Below are 22,658 nucleotides of genomic sequence, written 5' to 3' on the forward strand. Positions count from 1 at the left end.
CATAGTTTTGTTCTTTGATGCCAGAGCATGTGGAGGGTGTGGATCCCTAACTATATACTGAGCAGCGGGTGAACAGAGGCCAAAAGCCAGGGTGTGCTGGTGAATTCTTTGAAAACAGTGCATAATACTGGGCTCATAGCATTCAGGAATGTTTACCTCTAAAAAACCACTGACACCTGCTTTTCTGAGATTTTCACTTCTAATTTACAGAAGGAATCAGGTAATTACTAGCAGTTGATCACTGGGAATTTACCAGAAGCAATCCTGGAGAACACAGCCCCATATATCACAGGCAATCAGGAAGTTCATACAGTCCCATTTACCAAAGAAAACCATGGAGATCCTACAGCCCAATTTACCAAAGGAAATCATTAAGATCCTACAGCCCCATTTATCGCAGGAAATCATGAAGATCATACAGCCCCATTCACCATAGGAAATCATGAAGATCATATAGCCCCATTTACCAGAGGAAATCATACAGTCCAATTTACCAAAGGAAATCATGGAGATCATACAGCCTCATTTGCCAATGCTCTTAGGGTTAATCAGCCATAAAATATTTGCTGAGTCCTGACCACCAGGTCCCATGTCCTGCCAGCTTGGTGTTGTGGCATGATATGTCTCTAGGTGAACCCCTTATTTCTTTTTTTAGGGAGGGGCTTCATGATGTTTTAATCTAAACACTAAAAGCTGGGAGCGTTCTTGCTGTCTCGTGTCTTGAGCTAACCATTTCCATACAAAATACAGGGCTATTGAGCAAAAACGGTTCTATTAAATCATGGTGAGACTATGTATGGGAAATGAATTCATAAGGGGACAACACTGCATTTTATTTAAAAAACAAATTCTGCTTAATTCCTCCTATATGTTATACAGGGGCCTTGCTACAGTGGGTTTTAAAGATAAACAAGCAATAGATTAATACATAACCACTGTTTACCCTACTACTTATGGTTTTACTGTTACCCTAATGAAGAGAATTTACTGGTAAGTAGCTTTTTAGCTTTGCAGTGATGAAAAAGCCTGTATTAATTTAACCTACAGATTTCATTTGTTCTGAGCTGGAGAAACAATATAAATCACTTTTAAAATCATTAAATCCTGACTTAAATTAATAAAGTCATAATTAGGGCATTATGCTGTGTTTGTTATGGAAGTGGCAGGGCGAGTTGCTTTAATTACTGTCTGTAATAAAAGGAGCAGAGTGCGTACTATGCTCCAATCAGGGCTGTCAGCCACGACTGAGCTGAACTGCAAACTCATCAACGGAGCTGGCAGCAGGTTACTGAACGAAGGGTGATCGCATCTATGGAGGCCACTGGCTGACAGCACTGAGAGAACAGACTGAGCACAGTGCAAGGCAATAAGAAGGCATGCCGGTTAAGAAAAACACACACTGTTCTATCTGGCACTGTACTGCCACTTTTATATATAATGTAGAATTTCAGTTGTACGGTTGGACTGTTTTGCTGTCACAAAATGTATGATGATAATAAGGTGTGAAAATCAAATAATGGGCCTTTCTAATTGCCTTTATACCAGTCAAGAACTACTAAGGAGACCAGCTGTGGACACTTTCTACCATACCTCTGATATCTTCTTGGCCATATCTGCTGTTCAAGCCTTTGATATACCCATCCTGATATAATTTATATCTACGTGTAGTCTTGTGCAGAATGGAGATGGGCGGCCTGGCACACAACAAGCACATAGAATAATGCTGTAGATGTCATGTTCTGGATCACTGAGATAGGCTCCTTGCCCATGACTGGCAAGCTACATTACGCATTGCATTTTTTTCTGGTTGTGTGGCAGGTGACACCTTTAGCTTTCTGCCATACATCAACCACCTATGGAGCTTTAGAAACATTCCTGCGGTGCTTAAACAACCTGAACTGAGACATAATCGATATTACTGGTACCCATGAAGCTATTAGTGTTACTGAAGCAGTTTCAAACAACAAAGTGGTGATTTCGCTGGTACCTAAGGTGCACACAGCTTATTTACCTGTCTTTCTTTCTATTCTTCTGTTCTTTTGAGGAGCTTTCATCCGATTCACTCTCACTTTCGGCTGAGGAACTGGCATCACTCTGCTCGCTGCTGCTTTCCTTCTCATTATCACTGTCTTCTTCGCTTTCAGATTCATTTTCTGGCACAAAAAAAAAAAGATACATATCTGCGATTCTGGCTGCACACATGAACAATAAGTCATGTAAAAGAGTTGTCAGTGTTCTGCAGACTTACAGCAGGCTTGATACAAAAGAGCACATCAATATAAAATACCTACAAACCACCTACATGGCACTAATACATTAAAAACCATAGTTTAATCATGTGAGAGAATCAATAAAAACTACAAATTCATTACGGTGACTGATAACACAACGCTATCTGTTTGGAAATAAAAAATGGCTTTTTCAAAACAAATCAATACACGCAAAACAGCAATGGAGGCATTGCTGAATTCATATTTTACACTTCAGTGTTTGCTTTTTAATTAAAATATAAGGACACATAATTTATAAATCCTGACGGTTTAATTGAACGTCAGCATTCCGAGCAATAGATTATCAAAGCGTGCCAGATGCTATCCTTTCTTAGGGACCCCAAAAACTTTGCAAATGGCTACGGAATGTGCAAGAAGACACAAAGTATTATGGGTACTAACAAGGCTTCCACGGTGACAAGTAGAATAATGCAATGGCAGAAGCCAGACCATAACAAGTGCCTACAGTAAATAATAAACTGGAATATAGGCCTCTGGTGCCAAAGTGCTGCAAACTACAGTTTACTAATTCTGGCAGGAACTGGATATTTTATTAAGTCATTTTATTATCCCTTTCTGCATTTTCTAGCAGCCTGTATGTAGCTTACAGTATAATTATATAGTAGGGCAGGAACAGTCATTAAGCATTTTGGTTGTTGCTTTTGGCCTGCCAGTGCCCTGAAGCCTCCTGTGTTGGGAACCCCCTGTATCACCAGCCCTGCATCAGAGGACAAGAGAAGTCACTAAAGGTGGCCTTACACCTTAATATCTGCTCATCTGGCAAGGTCACCAAACCAGTGGATGCTTGCCCGATATCGGGAGGAACAAGCAATTGGATCATAATAGGCAACAATGCAGGCCGTTGGGAAAGGACTCATCAGTTAGCCAGATATCTACTGGATAGGTTTTCTGACAGGGCTCATACATGGGCAGAGAAGCCTGAAGGGGCCAATTTGGTAGCTTATATCTGCCTATGTATGACCAGCTTAAAGCAGTTTTTTCTCTTAAAGGACAGCACTTTATGCTCATTAACGGTATTATTAATTTGTTTTCTAAGGTGTTATATCTCTGTAATAGGAAAAATACGTCCATTGAATTAAATTTACCACTGCTTTCTTCTGATTCTTTTTCTCCCTCCTCTGAATCAGAGTAGAATTTGTCAGAAGATTTCTCTGTGTTTGCCATTTCCTGTTTTGTAGCCTTGTTTTTAACCTACAGAAAAAAATGGAAGTATAATTTTAATAATGTAAGCTACAATCATTGAAAACACAGTTGTATAAAACAATGTCATCCCCAGTAATAGACAATGGCAGCAAAATGGGTCAGACTGAAGAACTCAGTGACTCCTTAACATGGAACCAACACAAGCCAATGTTATATTCAACTGTAGGTGAAAAGTAAGACTAATACAAGGTCAGATATAAAGGCCCACCTGTGCACTACATTTCACAGCCTTGGTTGGAACACTTACTGCCAGGACTTGAACTTTCTATGAATCTAATATCAGCACAAGAAGTACTTGACAGGAGTTTACCAACATGCAAGCAGCTGCACACAAGCCTATCATTACCATGCACAATGCAGCTGGGGTTTGGAATGATGGGAACACATTTTTCAGAGTAATGAATTTTGCTTCACCATCTGGCAGACAGAGGGATGAGTCTGGGTTAGTGTGCCTGAATGTGCCATGCCAACTTTACATTTTGATGGAGGAAGAATAATGGTCCAGCTGTTTTTTTATAGTTTAGGCTAAGACTTCCTACTTTAAAGAATCCTGTTTCAGCATGATAATGTCCCAGTGCAAGGTCTGCGCAGAAAGGTCTATATAGAGGTTTCCTGTGATGGGAAAAGAAGAACTTGGCCAGCCTGCACAGAGCTTTGACCTCAACACAAATGAATGTATGTTGGATAAACTGGAACAGTAAATTGAGCCAGGCCTCATCACTGAACAACAGGGTCCAAAGCTACTGGGACTGAATGGAAACAAACCCCACCAACAACTATCCTGCAAAAATTCTTCATAGAAAAGTAGAAGCTTTTATGGCAGCATAAGGGAACCAACTTCATCTCAATAACCTTGGTATCTGATAAAGATAATAAATGTATGAAAGTAGGTGGCTGGATACTTTCAGTAGTTGAGTAACTGACAAAAAAAATAAACATCTGCTGTTTCCAAGCAGCTCCTTGGAGTAGGGCTGGTTTAGAGTAGAACAAAGATGGCAATTTCCTTAACTTCCCAGCTACAGAAGGCTCATTGGGCTCAATTTAAGGGAGTTATTACAGGTATAAGCTTTGCACTAAGCGTTGAAAAAGAGACAATTATAAGTTTTCTGTTGATTCTGGGTTTAGGATACTATACCCAATTTTTCTAAAAATGATTAATCAATCTGTCATCCCTATGTCTTCCATATGGAAAGCAGTGACTGGTGATATTGGACATTTTGACTGGTTCTCTGCTAAAGAACCAAAGAATAAAAAAGACTTTAACCAGCATATTAATTCATTATGTGCCATTTGTTACACAAATGTGCAACCTGCAGACTTTTCCAGCTGCGCAGTCAAGATCGATATCCCTAGACTGCTGACTAATGAGACCAATGGGTTTAGTAATGGTAGGGGCAAGCACAATGCCACAGATAATGCCTGAAGCACAGCAATCCCAATATGGGCACTGCAAAATAATACTCCTAGTAAAACCATCTGTCTTGTCATCCTATAGCTTCCATTGCTGGTGGAAGGTTGGCCACTAACAGGTCATTTGTTCTTTGTGCAAAAATATCTGCATCAGGTGACATATTCCCAACCAAAAAAACCTCATGCATTTTATTTAGTCTTGGTATTTGGGCCATTTAATATTATCACTCACTAACTGATCCAAATATTTAGCAGACAATGATCAGCTGTTTTTCTTAGCCTAGCAACTATATTGTGATAGTTGAAGAATTTGAAAAGAAACAGACAAAGTGTGTAATATAAGAAAGGTGCACATTGCTACAGGTATAATAACCCACAACAATCAGGCATCAGGCATATTTGGTCATTATGGGTCACCACACTATGTAAAACTTTTCCCTTTTTATTACATAACCACAAAATGGCTTACACTGAACGTAGAAGGAAGGATTCTTATTGTTGGCCACTATATTAAAGCAAGGGGGAAGGAAGAAGTATACCTACCGGCTCACTGGGCTCAACATTACGGACAGAGGGGTCAGGGGCAATCTCAGGCCAGTCTGATAACTCCAGATACCCAGATGCCTTAGTGTTAAGAGAGTGTGAAAGTGTGCCAAGCTGAAAGTGTTCTCGATCTGTTGAAAGCAGAAGAAATGAAAAAAAGAGATGAATGAAATGAAAAATGTGAGCTGTGAAGCACAAAGAGAAGCCATTATGGAGACATGAGATAATTGCAGTTACATTAGCTTGCATGCCACCGAATAAACATAAACCGGGAAGCTCTCAATAGGTCAAGAAGATTATTTCAATCCATAGATTACAATAATCTCTTCCATAATGGTCAATAAAAAAGCTAATCAGTCGGAGTGTTTAGAGGTGTTGCATTGAAATGTAGCTTCTCTAAAAATTACTTTAGTGTGAATATTAAGAATGACAGCACAGTTAAACAATCCATATACATGTCTTGGCACAAACACACTCAGAATTTTAATAGTTCCCTTTCTGCAAAACCCCAGCACCATGACAGCACAAACCAGTAATGAACTGCATGAGAGCTAAACCTTTAAATAAACATCAGCGTTACCGAATACACTTTATATTGTGGCCAGTCATTCATTTCAACATTTCAAGCTTTTAAAAACACTGGGTGTATTCTTTACCCTTACCCTTTTCTCAACTGTAAAGGACAAAGTTAAAAAAAAAAGAGTAGTTGGTTCAATATAACACATACACAATTGTGAGCGTAACTGATCATCCCCTAGAGGCATATTTGCAGGTATCATTAATTCAAACACTTGAGGATTGCCGGTGTGACAACCATAAAGCGGCCTGTGAAGGTATTAGTTGCTGGGTATACAATGCCTTGCTTCATACTATGGGGTGTATTTATCAACATTGGAGACAAACATCACTGGTGATGTTGCCCATAGCAACCAATCAGCAATGCGATTTAAATAGTCACCTACAAATTAGAAAACAAAAGCAAAGATTTAATTGGTTGCAATGGGCAACATCACCAGTGATGTTTGTCTCTAATGTTAATAAATATGTCTCTATATGCACGCTACCCAGGGCCGCCATCGGGGAGGGGGTGGGGAGAGGGTATTGGTGCGTTTCACAATAGTTATGCGAATTATGTAACCTGCCTAGAAAACTTGCATATCAAGCAAATACAAGGCAGAGAAGCTTAAAAAGGGCAGAAAGGAAGGGGGGGGGGGGGCGCAAACTGCACTGACCACCAATAAATGAAAAACTTATTGTAAATCCCACTGCCCTCAATGAACTGACTTTTTAGCACATTATTTTACTATTTAATTAAAATATCGATATGGACTGCTTATTAAAGAGTACAGGCAGCTGTTTACGTTGGGATCAATATACTGAATTATATGAGTATCTCCTACATGAACTTTCCAGCAGAGGAATGACTGGTTATCGGACCCCACAACATCATCACAATTATTACATTATTTTCAAAGAACATAAAGAATATGCAACTAACTTTTAAACCCCACTGGCCCCCACAATTTAAATACCGACTTATAAGCACATTTTTTTTCCATTCTATGAATTATTACAGACTTGTTATTGGGTCCCTAAATTTACCTAGTTTATGTAACTTGTGCAAAAATTCACGTACGCAATGATGCTACCAGACTGACCTAACTTGGGTTAAAGAAGAACCAGTTGAACTATTAGGCTAGAACTGCTGTACATTTTGTTTGGGCTTCAAACCCAAGGCAGCCCCCAGCCATTGCTTAGAAATTGGGTGCAATGGCTGGATGCCTGTGTGTGGCCAACATAAGTTTTAAAAAGTCTCCGAGACTTCTACATAGAGCTACTATTTGTGAATGACACCAGTGATGCTTTTATCTTAACAAAAAAGTTGTCTACAAATACATTTATAATGGCTTCTCTGGCTATGTTCTACCCACAGTTATGTATACTGTAGGAAGAAGATTTATTCTTATTTGCCCACAACAATCATAAGAACTAAAAGTACAATGAGGGCTGTTACAAACTGTCATCATTATAGGACACTTTCAGGTATGCAGTCCTGTCAGCATCAAAATACTTTCAATTGTGTCTAAACTAACTAACAGCATAGTTTTGTACACACTTATGCCTTATTGGAAATAAGGACTTCAGGACATGCAGTCACTTTTACACTTAATGGGACTGCACTAGGCAAATCCATAATGGAGAAGGACCTTGGAGTCCTTGTAGATAATAAACTTGGCTGTAGCAAGCAATGCCAGGCAGCAGCTGCAAGGGCAAACAAGGTTTTGAGCTGTATTAAAAGGGGTATAGATTCACGGGAGGAGGGGGTTATTCTTCCCCTTTACAGAGCGCTAGCCAGTGCTTAAACGGAATATAATTGAATTAGAGAGGGTCCAAAGAAGGGCAACTAAGCTGGTGAAAGATATAGAAACTCTCAGTTATGAAGAAAGACTGGCCAAGTTGGGGTTGTTTACGCTAAAGAAAAAGAGCTTAAGGGGTGATATAATAACTGTGTATAAATATAAGGGGATCATGTAATAATTTCTCTAATGCTTTATTTACCAGTAACTCCTTCCAGCAGACATGAGGGCACTAATCAGATTAGAGCAAAGGAGGTTCCATGTCAAGGAGGGAAAGTACAGAAAGAGCTGGAAAGTAAAATTCTCTCCCTGAAGCAGTTGTACTGGCTTATACTTTAGATAGCTTAAAGATGGATGGTTTTTTAGCATGTAAGGAAATAAAGGGTTATGGAAGATAGTTCATAGTACAGGTATGGGATCCCTTATCCGGAAACCCGATATCCAGAAAGCTCCGAATTACGGAAAGGCCGTCTCCCATAGACTCCATTTTAATCAAATAATTCAGATTTTTTAAATTGATTTGCTTTTTCTCTGTAAAAATAAAACAGTGCTTTGTATTTTATCCCAACTAAGATATAAATAATCCTTACTGGATGCAAAATAATCCTTTTGGGTTTAATTAATGTTTTATTGATTTTTTTAGTAGACTTAAGGTATGAAGATCCAAATTACAGAAAGACCCCTTATCCGGAATACCATTGGTCCAGAGCATTCTGGATAATGGGTCCTATACCTGTACAAGTTGATCCAGGGACTGGTCCGATTGCCATCTTGTAGTCATGAAGGAATTTTTCCCCCTCTGCGGCAAATTAGAGAGGCTTCAGGAGGGGGGTTTGCCTTCCTCTGGATCAACTAGCTCAGTGCTGTCCAACTGGCGGCCCACGGGCCGCATGACCCCCTCTGTGTGGCCCCCCACCTGTCTGGCTGCTTTCATGGCTTACCTTTGTGTAAACTTTAAATTCTAAAAGTACTGAGATTAACTGGCCCCCTGCATGGTTCTTCACCTCAAATTCAGGCTGTAATCCCCCAGTATTATTTAAACATGTAATCCCCTGTGTTTTTCACACCTTTTAGTTTCTGCATTGTTCACCCCCTGCAGTGTTCACACCTCAGGCTCAGGCTGTAATCATCTATATTGTTCACACCTCAGACATTGTATGTAGTTCCTGGACTACGCTGCCTGTGTATATGGCACACACAGACAGCATAGGGTAGGCAAAGTATGGCACATAGGCAGCATAGGGCAGGGAGGGTATGGAACACACAGACAGCATAGGGAAGGCATAGTATGGCACACACAGGCAGCATAGGGCAGGGAGGGTATGGAACACACAGGCAGCATACGGTAGGCAGAGTATGGCACACACAGACAGCTAAGGGCAGGCAGAGTATGGCACACACAGGCAGCATAGGGCAGGCAGAGTATGGCACACACAGGTAGGGCAGGTGTATGGCACACACAGGCAGCATAGGGCAGGCAGAGTATGGCACACATAGGCAGCATAGGGCAGGCAGAGTATGGCACACACAGGCAGCTAAGGGCAGGCAGAGTATGGCACACACGGACAGCTAAGGGCAGGCAGAGTATGGCACACACAGACAGCTAAGGGCAGGCAGAGTATGGCACACGCAGGCAGCATAGGGCAGGCAGAGTATGGCACACACAGGTAGGGCAGGTGTATGGCACACACAGGCAGCATAGTGCAGGCAGAGTATGGCACACATAGGCAGCTAAGGGCAGGCAGAGTATGGCACACACAGGTAGGGCAGGCAGAATATGGCACACACAGGCAGCATAGGGCAGGCCGAGTATGGCACACACAGGCAGCATAAGGGAGGAAGAGTGCTGCCTGTGTGTGCCATACTCTGCCTGCCCTGTGCTGCCTGTGAGAAGTGAACCTGGCAGGGGTTTGTTCTGGGAGTTTATTATTAGTTGGAAACAGCCATTAAATGGTCCCTAAGGTGTGTAATTATATTGCTGGGGGTTGCTGTGCTATCTACAGGGAGGAGGAGGCATATGGATTTAAGTGTGTGTCTTATGACATAATATAATTCTTTCATTTATGAATAACTGTTGATATCCCCGCAGTGAAGACCAAGCATTTGGGTTTTTGCTGCACTACCGCCATTGCGATAAAATGGGTGTGGTTCAAAAAAGGAGAGTGGCCAAAACTGGCTTCCATTAGCGGCCCTCCACCATGTATGCTAGAGAAATTCCGGCCCTCGGCACCGCAGAAGTTGGACAGCACTGAACTAGCAGTTGGACAGGTTTCAAATAGATATAAAAGCCTGAACAGTTCATAAAAAGTTCTGTACCTTTAAATGAGGATTTAAGAACCGGAGCAGGTTTCTGTGCCAAAAATATCTTTTTTGCGTATTTGCTTAAAGCTCCACTCTTCTCGTTGGGAACGATGAGTTGTTTTACAAAGCGTGTACGGTCTCTTATATCATAATTCTGATCGTATTTGCCGAGATTTAATATGTACTGAGCGAGCAATTTTGTCTGTAGTGGAAGAGAGGGAGAGAAAAAAGAGCTGAAGAAGACCGACAGCACACATTATTTATGATTATTGATAAGTCTTGGTAAACATATTTATGGAGGTAATAAAAATGAACCGTTAAGACAAACAAATGCCGCACCGCGGGGAATAGGCAAGCTGCAAATAGAGTTTGGAAGGCGAAGCACATGTCCTCCTGAGCACTGGGAGGTGAATGCTAACTACTGAAAAGCAGCCATGTGCTAGATTATTAAATTGCTGAAGTGGAAAGGAAGGCATCATTAAAAAATAATCATATATGGCAAACCCACTGAAAGGGCTACATGAGGATAATGAATGTGGAAATACAACTAAAAACATGGCACTCAAAACTTAATCTGAAAAATATGCAGGACATCAAAACATCAGAGGGTATTAGGGGGCTGCCAAAGTGTTTCTGCTGAGGTGTGTTTTATGGAGAGAGAGTAACCCTGGCATCAGCAGTGTCCGCACACTGACAGCGCTCACTTACTCGCCGAGGCTGAATTATGGCCCATTAGGGGAGACGCATGAATCACTCAACTGGATTACTGCAAATTATTTGCAGTGCATTTAGCTGTTACTTCTTCATAAAAGCAAGCTGCTGATGCCCTCTAAAAAAATGGGGGATTAAAAGAGCGCCTATGGCCCTCTGTAACATTGTTCATTTATTTATAGAAAGTAACAGCTTTCCTTACAGGGGCGCTTCCATCATTTCCTCATTCGCCCGTTGAATGCAACTTTAAAACCGCATTGCTGGTTATTTTACAAGAGCCCCAGATTTTGCCGTTATGTATTCACTGCTTAGTGGTAAGGCTCTGGCACTGCAGGAGTTAACACAGATGCACCAGTAGAGAGTAAATCTGTACATACAGTACAACCAATAAAATGGATCATTATCTTTTCTGCTCATTAGATAGTGCAGGTATAGGATCCATAATACAGAAACCCGTTATTCTGAAAGCTCCGAATTATGGGAAGGTCATCTCCCATAGAATCCATTTTAATCAAATAATTCAACATTTTAAAAATGATTTCCTTTTCGTCTGTTATAATAAAACAGAACAGGTATGGGATCCCTTATCCGGAAACCCGTTATCCAGAAAGTTTCAAATTATGGAATGGCCATCTCCCATAGACTCATTATAAGCGAATAATTCTAATTCTTAAAACTGATTTCCTTTTTCTCTGTAATAATAAAACAGTACCTGTACTTGATCCCAACTAATATATAATTAATCCTTATTGGAGGCAAAACAATCCTATTGGGTTTATTCAATATTTGAATGATTTTTAGCAGACTTAAGTTATGCAGATCCAAATTACAGAAAGATCCCTTATCCAGACAACCCCATGTCCCCGAGCATTCTGGATAACAGGTCCCATACCTGTACCTTGTACTTGACCCTAACTAAGATATAATTAATGCTTATTAGAGGCAAAAAAAGCCTATTGGGCTATTTTTTAGTAGACTTAAGGTATGGAGATCCAAATTAAACCCTAGGTCCCAAACATTCTGAATAACAGGTTCCATACCTGTAAAAGTGACATAGGTTATTTTAGCAATTAAGTCCAAACCAATACAATCAGAATGCTAAAAACACATGTCTGAAAAAGGACTGCTAATGAAGAAGGACAATATATTTCCTAGGTCTCACTATATGCAGTCCCGTGCAACCAAAGAACGGAAGTCTTCTCATACTGTAAATGGGCTTTACAAGAAAGGGTGGGAGCAGTATTCCCACAAATGTCATCTTAAAGGAATATTGAGACTCTCACACAAACATTTAACTTGGAATAACAAGAGAAATAAAGGCAAAGTGTCTCAGCTCTAAATTGCAGCAAACATGTAGTGGCACATACTTTATAGTTTCTAAATTACTGGCCTTTTAATGAACAACACAAGAGAGGTCCTTTACTTAGATTCCAGACAGAAGTGCTCTAAGAGAACTTTGTCCAGGGGTCTGGTCAGGGCAATATCTGAAATCCAAATTAAAGTCACATTCTGGTTTTCGTTTGTACTAGCACAATCAGCAATTCATTGAGAATCCCTCTGTATAAACAAACCACTCCCTTCCCCCAGCTGCATCCTGTGAGATAAAGTTTAAAAAGCCCCAATGTAACATAACCTTTAGCTTATTATACAGAGGCCCTCATAACAGTCACCCAATTTAAAAAAGTGAGAGATGGGGAAAAAAAAAAACTTAACAACCACACTGCTAGTGTTAATGTTTAATATAATCCACAACATTTTCTCTACTGGGGGAGAAACACTGATACGCCCCTCTACTGGCCATTCCTGTCACTGCATACACAAACAGGGCTTGTTTATTTATTACCAATACCCCTTCCTGCGGTGCCAAATTCAGAAGTACAAAGTCTGTACAAAAACCTAACAACAACACGCCAAACGGGAGCTTCTGATTGCCCTAGTCCTGATTGATTGATATATTAGATAAATAAGCAGATAGATATCTTTATAGATGGTGAGGAATAAATTCTGTGTGTGCAGATTTACCCACTCAGATGGATTCTGTTCTTAAGCTATCCATGGCTACTACTACCCTGGCCTTGAAGAGCCACCTATTTGTCTGTAAGAGCAGTTCTTTGTTTTTCTGTGCAGATATCTCTATGCGCTTACACTGGTAAGGCCTATTACTCATACATTCTTATTTTGTAGGCTCCTGTGTCTTTAAAAACTTTGTTTTGTCTGTTTTGTTGTTCTGATCCTTGACTTTGCTCAGAACCCACGCATGTGTTAAATAAACTTTACCCTTTTACCTTTGGTACCTGAATTTCCACAACAGTTAGATGATAGACAGACAGATAGATAAATAGATAGATGTGAACATAACAGGTCAAAGACAAGTATAATGTGAGATGCCATTACCTGCTTGGAGTTGGTTAAAAAGAGCTTTACTGCCAAGTTTATGATCTGCAGTTTAACAAGGTCATCCTCATTAGTAAAGCTCTTTGCCGTCTTCCTCAGAACATCGGGTGCAATCTTAGGAACCCGCTCACAGTACTCCCCAATAAGCCACAGGATGCTGGCTCTTGCCATAGGGACCTTAATAAGAAGTAAATGGGTAGACTGTTACAAACTACAAAAATTATCACAATTCATTTATTTTAGTAAATCTCTTATAAAATCTCCACACACACTTTTATCAATATATGTGTATATATATACATACATATACACACACACCAAAAGGATTATTAGGAACACCATACTAATACAGTGTTTGACCCCCTTTCGCCTTCAGAACTGCCTTAATTCTATGTGGCATTGATTCAACAAGGTGCTGAAAGCATTCTTTAGAAATGTTGGCCCATATTGATAGGATAGCATCTTGCAGTTGATGGAGATTTGTGGGATGCACATCCAGGGCACGAAGCTCCAGTTCCACCACATCCCAAAGATGCTCCATTGGGTTGAGATCTGGTGACTGTGGGGGCCATTTTAGTACAGTGAACTCATTGTCATGTTCAAGAAACCAATTTGAAATGATTCCAGCTTTGTGACATGGTGCATTATCCTGCTGGAAGTAGCCATCAGAGGATGGGTACATGGTGGTCATAAAGGGATGGACATGGTCAGAAACAATGCTCAGGTAGGCCGTGACATTTAAACGATGCCCAATTGGCACTAAGGGACCTAAAGTGTGCCAAGAAAACATCCCCCACACCATTACACCACCACCAGCCTGCACAGTGGTAACAAGGCATGATGGATCCATGTTCTCATTCTGTTTACGCCAAATTCTGACATTTAAATGTCTCAACAGAAATCGAGACTCATCAGACCAGGCAACATTTTTCCAGTCTTCAACTGTCCAATTTTGGTGAGCTCGTGCAAATTGTAGCCTCTTTTTCCTATTTGTAGTGGAGATGAGTGGTACCCGGTGGGGTCTTCTGCTGTTGTAGCCCATCCGCCTCAAGGTTGTGCGTGTTGTGGCTTCACAAATGCTTTGCTGCATACCTCGGTTGTAATGAGTGGTTATTTCAGTCAAAGTTGCTCTTCTATCAGCTTGAATCAGTCGGCCCATTTTCCTCTGACCTCTACCATCAACAAGGCATTTTCGCCCACAGGACTGCCGCATACTGGATGTTTTTTCCTTTTCACACCATTCTTTGTAAACCCTAGAAATGGTTGTGCGTGAAAATCCCAGTAACTGAGCAGATGAAATACTCAGACCGGCCCGTCTGGCACCAACAACCATGCCATGCTCAAAATTGCATAAATCATCTTTCTTTCCCATTCTGACATTCAGTTTGGAGTTCAGGAGATTGTCTTGACCAGGACCACACCCCTAAATGCATTGAAGCAACTGCCATGTGATTGGTTGATTAGATAATGACATTAATAAGAAACTGAACAGGTGTTCCTTATAATCCTTTTGGTGAGTGTATATATCCCAATATAATATACCCCCTTTGTTCAATATGAGCAGCGCCCCTAAACTTCTGCCGCCCTAGGCCCGGGCCTTTGTGGCCTTTCCACAAATCCGGGCCTGAATAGGAGTGCTATTAACAAGGGGGTAAAGAGAGAAATTGAAACTCCATGTTTCATCCTTGCAAAGTAGATAATTATATTACAACACTATTTTACATAGCTATCAATTATTCTCCCATATGAAATAAAAGGGACAACATTTGCCCAGGAGCAGTAACCCATAGCAACCAATGTTTGCTTAAAATAAGGTAACCAGTACAGTGGAGGAAATAATTATTTGACCCCTCACTGATTTTGTAAGTTTGTCCAATGACAAAGAAATGAAAAGTCTCAGAACAGTATCATTTCAATGGTAGGTTTATTTTAACAGTGGCAGATAGCACATCAAAAGGAAAATCAATAAAATAACTTTAAATAAAAGATAGCAACTGATTTATTGTGAAATAAGTTTTTGAACCCCTACCAACCATTAAAGGAACAGTAACACCAAAAAATGAAAGTGTATAAAAGTAACTAAAATATAATGTGCTGCTGCCCTGCACTGGTAAAAGTTGTGTGTTTACTTCAGAAAGTCTACTATAATTTATATAAATAAGCTGCTATGTAGCCATGGAGGCAGCCATTCAAAGGAGAAACGGCACAGGCACATAGCAGATAACAGATAAAACACTATTGTACTCTACAGAACGTATCTGTTATCTGCAATGTAACCTGTGCCTTTTCTCCTTTTTTCCAGCTTGAATGGCTGCCCCCGTGGCTACACAGCAGCTTATTATATAAATTATAGTAGTGTTACTGTAGCAAATACACCAGTTTTACCAGTGCAGGGCAACAGTGCATTATATTTTTATTACTTTAAAGCTATTTCATTTTTTGGAGTTACTGTTCCTTTAAGAGTTCTGGCTCCCACAGAGTGGTTAGACACTTCTACTCAATTAGTCAACCTCATTAAGGACACCTGTCTTAACTAGTCACCTGTATAAAAGACACCTGTACACAGAATCAATCAATCAAGCAGACTCCAAACTCTCCAACATGGGAAAGACCAAAGAGCTGTCCAAGGATGTCAGAGACAAAATTGTAGACCTGCACAAGGCTGGAATGGGCTACAAAACCATTAGCAAGAAGCTGGGAGAGAAGGTGACAACTGTTGGTGCGATTGTTCGAAAATGGAAGGAGCACAAAATGACCATCAATCGACCTCGCTCTGGGGCTCCACGCAAGATCTCACCTCGTGGGGTGTCAATGATTCTGAGAAAGGTGAAAAAGCATCCTAGAACTACACGGGAGGAGTTAGTTAATGACCTCAAATTAGCAGGGACCACAGTCACCAAGAAAACCATTGGAAACACATTACACCGCAATGGATTAAAATCCTGCAGGGCTCGCAAGGTCCCCCTGCTCAAGAAGGCACATGTGCAGGCCCGTCTGAAGTTTGCCAATGAACACCTGAATGATTCTGTGAGTGACTGGGAGAAGGTGCTGTGGTCTGATGAGACCAAAATAGAGCTCTTTGGCATTAACTCAACTCGCTGTGTTTGGAGGAAGAAAAATGCTGCCTATGACCCCCAAAACACCGTCCCCACCGTCAAGCATGGGGGTGGAAACATTTTGCTTTGGGGGTGTTTTTCTGCTAAGGGCACAGGACAACTTATTCGCATTAACGGGAAAATGGACGGAGCCATGTATCGTGAAATCCTGAACGACAACCTCCTTCCCTCTGCCAAGAAACTGAAAATGGGTCGTGGATGGGTGTTCCAGCACGACAATGACCCAAAACATACAGCAAAGGCAACAAAGGAGTGGCTCAAGAAGAAGCACATTAAGGTCATGGAGTGGCCTAGTCAGTCTCCGGACCTTAATCCAATAGAAAACCTATGGAGGGAGCTCAAGCTCAGAGTTGCACAGAGACAGCCTCGAAACCTTAGGGATTTAGAGATGATCTGCAAAGAGGAGTGGACCAACATTCCTCCTAAAATGTGCGCAAACTTGGTCATCAATTACAAGAAACGTTTGACCTCTGTGCTTGCAAACAAGGGTTTTTCCACTAAGTATTAAGTCTTTTTTTGTTAGAGGGTTCAAAAACTTATTTCACTCAATGAAATGCAAATCAGTTGCTATCTTTTATTTAAAGTTATTATTTCAATTTTCCTTTTGATGTGCTATCTGCCACTGTTAAAATAAACCTACCATTGAAATGATACTGTTCTGAGACTTTTCATTTCTTTGTCATTGGACAAACTTACAAAATCAGTGAGGGGTCAAATAATTATTTCCTCCACTGTAAATGCTTCCTGCTAATTGGCTGCTATAGGTGACTATATGTGTGTTTGGAGCACATGCTACAAAGTTCCCCACCTCCATGGTGCCACAGCTTATATACACAAGAATAAAGTCACTTAGCAAAGTCTTACATATTTTTAAATGCTGTATTGTGATAAATCCTTTTATAATACACATAATCCTGTAAATGACGATGCTTATTGATGTCATCAGTTATAATGGTTCTTGGTAATTTCATTCTTTACAGTTTACTTAAACTTGTGCATTATAATTAATAATGTAATCCCTGTTGTAAAATATAAGAATGTAAGAAGTCATGACCTGTATAAAAGCATTTGGTTTTGGGCCTCGTGCCTTTGTTCAGCTCCTTAGTGAATATCTTTATATTTTACAGTACATTTTACAGTACAGGGGTCCTTAATTCACTACATAAAATCAACAACGTTTTCAGTTTTAGTAAGGAGTTTATTATCTTTTATAACATACGTTATTTTAGAACAAGAGACCCCAGCGCAAGCCTTGTTTCTTGTTTCTCAAGCAGTTTTATTGCCTTCACCCCACCTGATATGGACATACCACCAACTTTCCTGCCATTAGGTCCAGCCTTCTGAACTGCCAGCACCTTTGTACTAGTGCACAACTCCCTGCCCCCTTACTGTTCCAACCAGCTGCTTTCATGACCAACCCTGCTCATGCCCATGAATCACAGGTAAACGAACAGGTAAGGAACCTGTTATCCGGAATGCTTTGGTCCTGGAGCTTTCGCATAGGGGGTCTTTCTGTAATTTGGATCTCCATACTAAAAATCATTTAAACCTTAAATAAACCCAATAGGATTGTTTGCCTCCAATACGGATTAATTATATTAAGATCAAGTACAAGCTACTGTGTTACTATTAAAACGTAGAAGGAAATCATTAAAAAAAACAAACAATTGATTGAAATAGAGCCTATGGCAGATGGCCTTCCTGTAATTCAGAGCTTTCTGGATAACGGGTTTCCGGATCCCATACCTGTACCACTCACCACCTTTTATCTAAGCCATCAGACCAGCTCCACTGCCAGCATCTAAAGTCCCCCGTACCACTCATGCACTTTAAAGAAAAACTAGATTGCCTTTATATGCTGTAATGCCTTTTTAATTTGATAGCATTACTGGGACTTCAACACACACACAAGAGCTACCAGGCCTCCTTTACAGAGAATTCTTACAAAGGACACTTAAAATCAATGTATTTTCCTGGTGGCTGTTACTTATTATGAAAACAGTGAATTCCCACTACAAGTCTTAAACAGCTTTTGTCGGATCGAGGTCTACATGGAAAAAGAAAAGCCCCAATTCGTCCATTACTGTCTGGCATTATCCCTAGATGCATCCCGCAGTGCCTGATGTTTTACAGTACCATACAAGCATATAACAAGTGGTTAAGTGCACTTTGGTAACTCAGGGACATCAATGGAGTTTACAATAACACTTTATCTTATTATTGTGTCAATATTAGTAAAAAGGCAAGCAGTGTTACGGCGGTTACACAAGTGGCTGCCGAAAGTGAATATAAAAAGGAAATTGCACAAATTACATACTGAAAAGAAACCCACTTAAAGGACACTGTGGGCCTCACCAGCTTTTCTTTACACCAGAAAGGCAGTCACTAAAAGCACTTACTTCCATTCAATCCATCAGAACAGAAAAAAATGAGCAATGGTAAATTAAAGAAAACACTCTATTATTCATTATATAGCCGCACAGACTGAGCCACATTTCAGATCTGCAACTTATTCTAAGAGCCAATGAGGAGGCAGTGAAGCAGTAGTAAAGCAAATAATTGATTAGTAATAACTACAGCAGGAGCTTACAATGGACCATGATAGAAGAAGCTGTAGAATTGCTCTCATAAATAGTAACTTTACATGTGGACCTGTTGTTTTAACATAGTAAATTAGGTTGAAAAAAAGACATATGTCCATCAAGTTCAACCTTTTATGCCTATATATAACCTTCCTAACTGTTAGTTGATTAAGAGGAAAACAAAAAAAAAACCCACCTGATTTGCCACTGAGGGGAAAAAAATTCCTTCCTGACTCCAAGATGGCAATCAGACCATAACCCCTGTATTTCCTCACTTGCTAAAAAAACATCTAGCCCCTTCTTGAAGTTATATAATGTATCAGCCAGCACGACTGATTCAGGGAGGGAATTCCACAACTTTACAGCTCTCACTGTGAAGAAACCCTTTCAGAATATTCACACTAAACCTCCTTTCTTGTAATCAGAATGGGTGCCCTTGGGTCCAAGGAAGGACCTACTGGTAATTAAAGCATTAAAGAGATTATTATATGATCCCTTTATATATTAACACATAGGGGCACATTTATTAAAGTACGACAGGTCCGATTACAAAAAAATAGTATTTTTTCTAAAGTTTACAACTTTTGCGTATTTTCGACGATATTTTTGTTAATTTGCGGGACTTTTTTGTACTTTGCAACAATTTGCACGACAAAATCGTATTTGTCGCAACAAGTACAAAAGTTTTGGAATTCATTCAAGCTTCGGTATCGTGACTTTCCTTGAGCCAGATTGGAGCTGCAGAGCCATTGAGTCCTATGGGAGGCTTCCAAAAACATGCACTGAAGGTTCAAAGTAAGGAAGAGTTTTGCGCCGTTTACGATAGTTGGGATGCGATCATTTTGTGACTTTTGGATTGGCGATCGTAAACAATCGCTTCAATACGAAAATTTCGGATTGTATGTACAAAATCATTGTATTTAAACAAACCGAATTTTCATGACTTTATTAATCATCAGAAATTATTGGATTTCGTGATTTGGATTCGTACTATAGTTATCATATCACCCCTTAAGCGCCTCTTCTCCAGCATTAACAATCCCAAGTTGGCCAGTCTTTCTTTATAACAAAGACTTTCCACTCCCGTTACCAGCTTAGCTGCCCTTCTGTACACCCTCTCTAACTCAATAATGTCCTGTTTGAGCACTGGAGACCAAAACTGCACGGCTTTTTCTAGATGGGGCCTTACCAGTGCTCTGTAAAGTTACCCCTCCTTTCACAAATGTATGCCACTTTTAATACAGCTCAAAACCTTGTGGCCCTTGCAGCTCCTGACTGCCACTGCTCGCTACAGCCAAGTTTATTATCAACAAGAAGTATTGTTTCTATTTCTCCAATATTCCATAACTGACAAGTCCCTTTTTTGTTAAAATAGTCCCAGTTATTATCTTTAAGAAGACCTCTCTTCCAATCAAATTTGTAATGATTTATTACCTGGTATTTATACAGTGTTGACATATTTACACCAAGATTATTATTTATTATACATTATTCTTACCAGTCCCTGTCCCAGTGGAGCTTACAATCTAAGGTCCTCATCACATTCACATACACTGGCGTCAATTTTATCAGTAATTTTTTTAAATAGTGGCACGAAAACAGGGTATCTACTTGAACATGGGGCAGATAGTACCCAAGCTGGAATCAAACTCAGGACCCCAGTACTGCAAGGCTGAAGAGTTTCCCACTGAGTGACCAGCTTTTCTGAGCCTCTGAAAGGATTCTAAAGATTCAGCCCTATCTTCCCTAAATGTCTTTCCTCCATGTAACTTGAGTATATTCAGAGCACTCATGGCAAAGTTTAATTTGCCACTGCATTTAACTAAACCAAATACTTTATAAATAAATGTTAATAATAATAATAATAATTGTGGTGCACCATACAGTAGCCCCAAGGGCTGATCAATCTGATACCACACAGCATTGCCTAACGTGTGGCTGTCTTTAAAAGGCAAAAATGTATCACAGAACAAAACAAAGGCAAAAGACAGAGGGGAGGCAGAAAAAAACAGAAGTTTGTAGCGATACAAAGAGGTCTACCAGAGACACCAGAGAAGAACATTCCTACAACAAAGAATTGTTGAGAACATGCAAGTTCCTCAAGTGAAACTGCTGCACAATTGTACCAAATTCTCATTCATTAAAGTACAGGTATGGGACCCGTTATCCAGAATTCTCGGGACCTGGGGTTTTCCGGACAAGGGGTCTTTCCGTAATTCGGATCTCCTACCATAAATCTGCTAAAACAATTATTTAAACAGTAATTAAACCCAATAGGACTGTTTTGTCTCCAATAAGGATTAATTATATCTTAGTTGGGATCAAATACAAGGTACTGTTTTATTATTACAGAGAAAAAGGAAAAGGACTCTATGGGAGATGGCCTTTCCATAATTTGGAACTTTCTGCATAATGGGTTTCTGGATAAGGGGTCTGATACATGTACTATTAATTAACAAAATAACAAAACTTAAATAGGAATGGTCTCACCCACAAACAAGTTCTTCCTATATGTGATACATTAAGCATTCCAATGCATTTTTCTTATGTAAATATGACAGGTATTTTTAGGTAACTATTATGTACTACTCAGACTGGTAAAATATGCAGCACAGCTTTTCCTAATCTCCCTGATTTTTATTTTAATAGAAAAGCTATTCATCACAAAGTCTGTATTTAATGAGCCATTTGCTTCTGTGGCAATATTTGGGAAATTACAATTAAGTTTCATCTTAATAACCAATTTAACATGACTAATGTGTTTGGTCATCTGACGTTCCCCGCTTCTGTAACATGTTTCTTTTGTTTTCAGCGCACTTATTCGCTAGGCCAAAAGACATCATTTTATTGGTCCCTCCAAGCTAAACATGGCCAAAACTGAATTTCAGGTAAAAATACAGTGTAAGTTAATACAGTGGTGCTTGAAAGTTTGTAAACCTTTTTAAATTTTCTATATTTTTATATGAATGTGACCCAAAATATAATCTGATTTCTAAAGTCCTAAAAGTAAATGTAAAAACCTAGTGAAACAAATTAAACAAAAGTTATTATATTTGGTCAATAACATATCTGCTTGTGGCAAAAGTAAATGAATTGTGTTCTCATTATTTGGTGCGACCCCCTTAAATGTATAACCCCACTGTTTATGGAACTGTTGATCAGTCCTACACATTGACAGCTCTTGGATGTTGGAAGGTTTCCTCACATGAACCACTCGCCTTTCCACAACATTTCAATTGGATTAAGGTCAGGGCTTTGACTTGGCCATTCCAGAACATTTAGTTTATTCTTCTGTAACCATTCTTTGGTAGAACAACGTGTGTGTTTAGGATCGTTGTCTTGCTGCATGACCCGCTGTCTCTTGAGATTCAGTTCACAGACACATATCTTGATATTTTCCTCTGGTATAGTTCAGAATTCATTGTTCCATCAATGATGGCAAGCAGGCCAGGCCCAGATGCAGCAAAACTGGCCCAAACCAAAACACTCCCACCATCATGTTTCACAGATGGGATAAGGTTCTTATGCTGGAATGCAGTGTTTTTCTTTCTCCAAATGTAATGACCCAGGCTTGCTGTGGGCCTAGAGCAGCGCCCATATACACTGTATCTGTACCCACTGTATGATACACATACAGCTTTCCCACACAGGGGACAACAGCTGTACTGCTGTCAGGAAGTCATTCAGACAATAGAAGCTACAGCGAGAGACAGATTTAATAACAGATATTAATAGCAGATATTATATTTA

General features: G+C 40.0%; 1 protein-coding gene across 2 annotated transcripts in view; it reads right to left on the reverse strand.

Annotated features, from left to right (window-relative positions):
- ap3b1 (adaptor related protein complex 3 subunit beta 1) overlaps positions 1–22,658 on the reverse strand; it is a 144,607-nt gene that overhangs the window by 64,936 nt on the left and 57,013 nt on the right. For both annotated transcript variants that reach the window (XM_012967364.3, XM_012967368.3), the window contains exons 15-19: positions 13,211–13,387; positions 10,121–10,307; positions 5,448–5,578; positions 3,377–3,482; positions 2,012–2,153 (exon numbers count right to left, since the gene is read on the reverse strand). In XM_012967364.3, the coding sequence (XP_012822818.3) occupies positions 2,012–2,153; positions 3,377–3,482; positions 5,448–5,578; positions 10,121–10,307; positions 13,211–13,387 (743 nt within the window). The remainder of the gene's footprint in view (positions 1–2,011; positions 2,154–3,376; positions 3,483–5,447; positions 5,579–10,120; positions 10,308–13,210; positions 13,388–22,658) is intronic.

The sequence above is a fragment of the Xenopus tropicalis genome, chromosome 1, assembly GCF_000004195.4.
Source record: "Xenopus tropicalis strain Nigerian chromosome 1, UCB_Xtro_10.0, whole genome shotgun sequence".
Lineage (NCBI taxonomy): Eukaryota > Metazoa > Chordata > Amphibia > Anura > Pipidae > Xenopus > Xenopus tropicalis.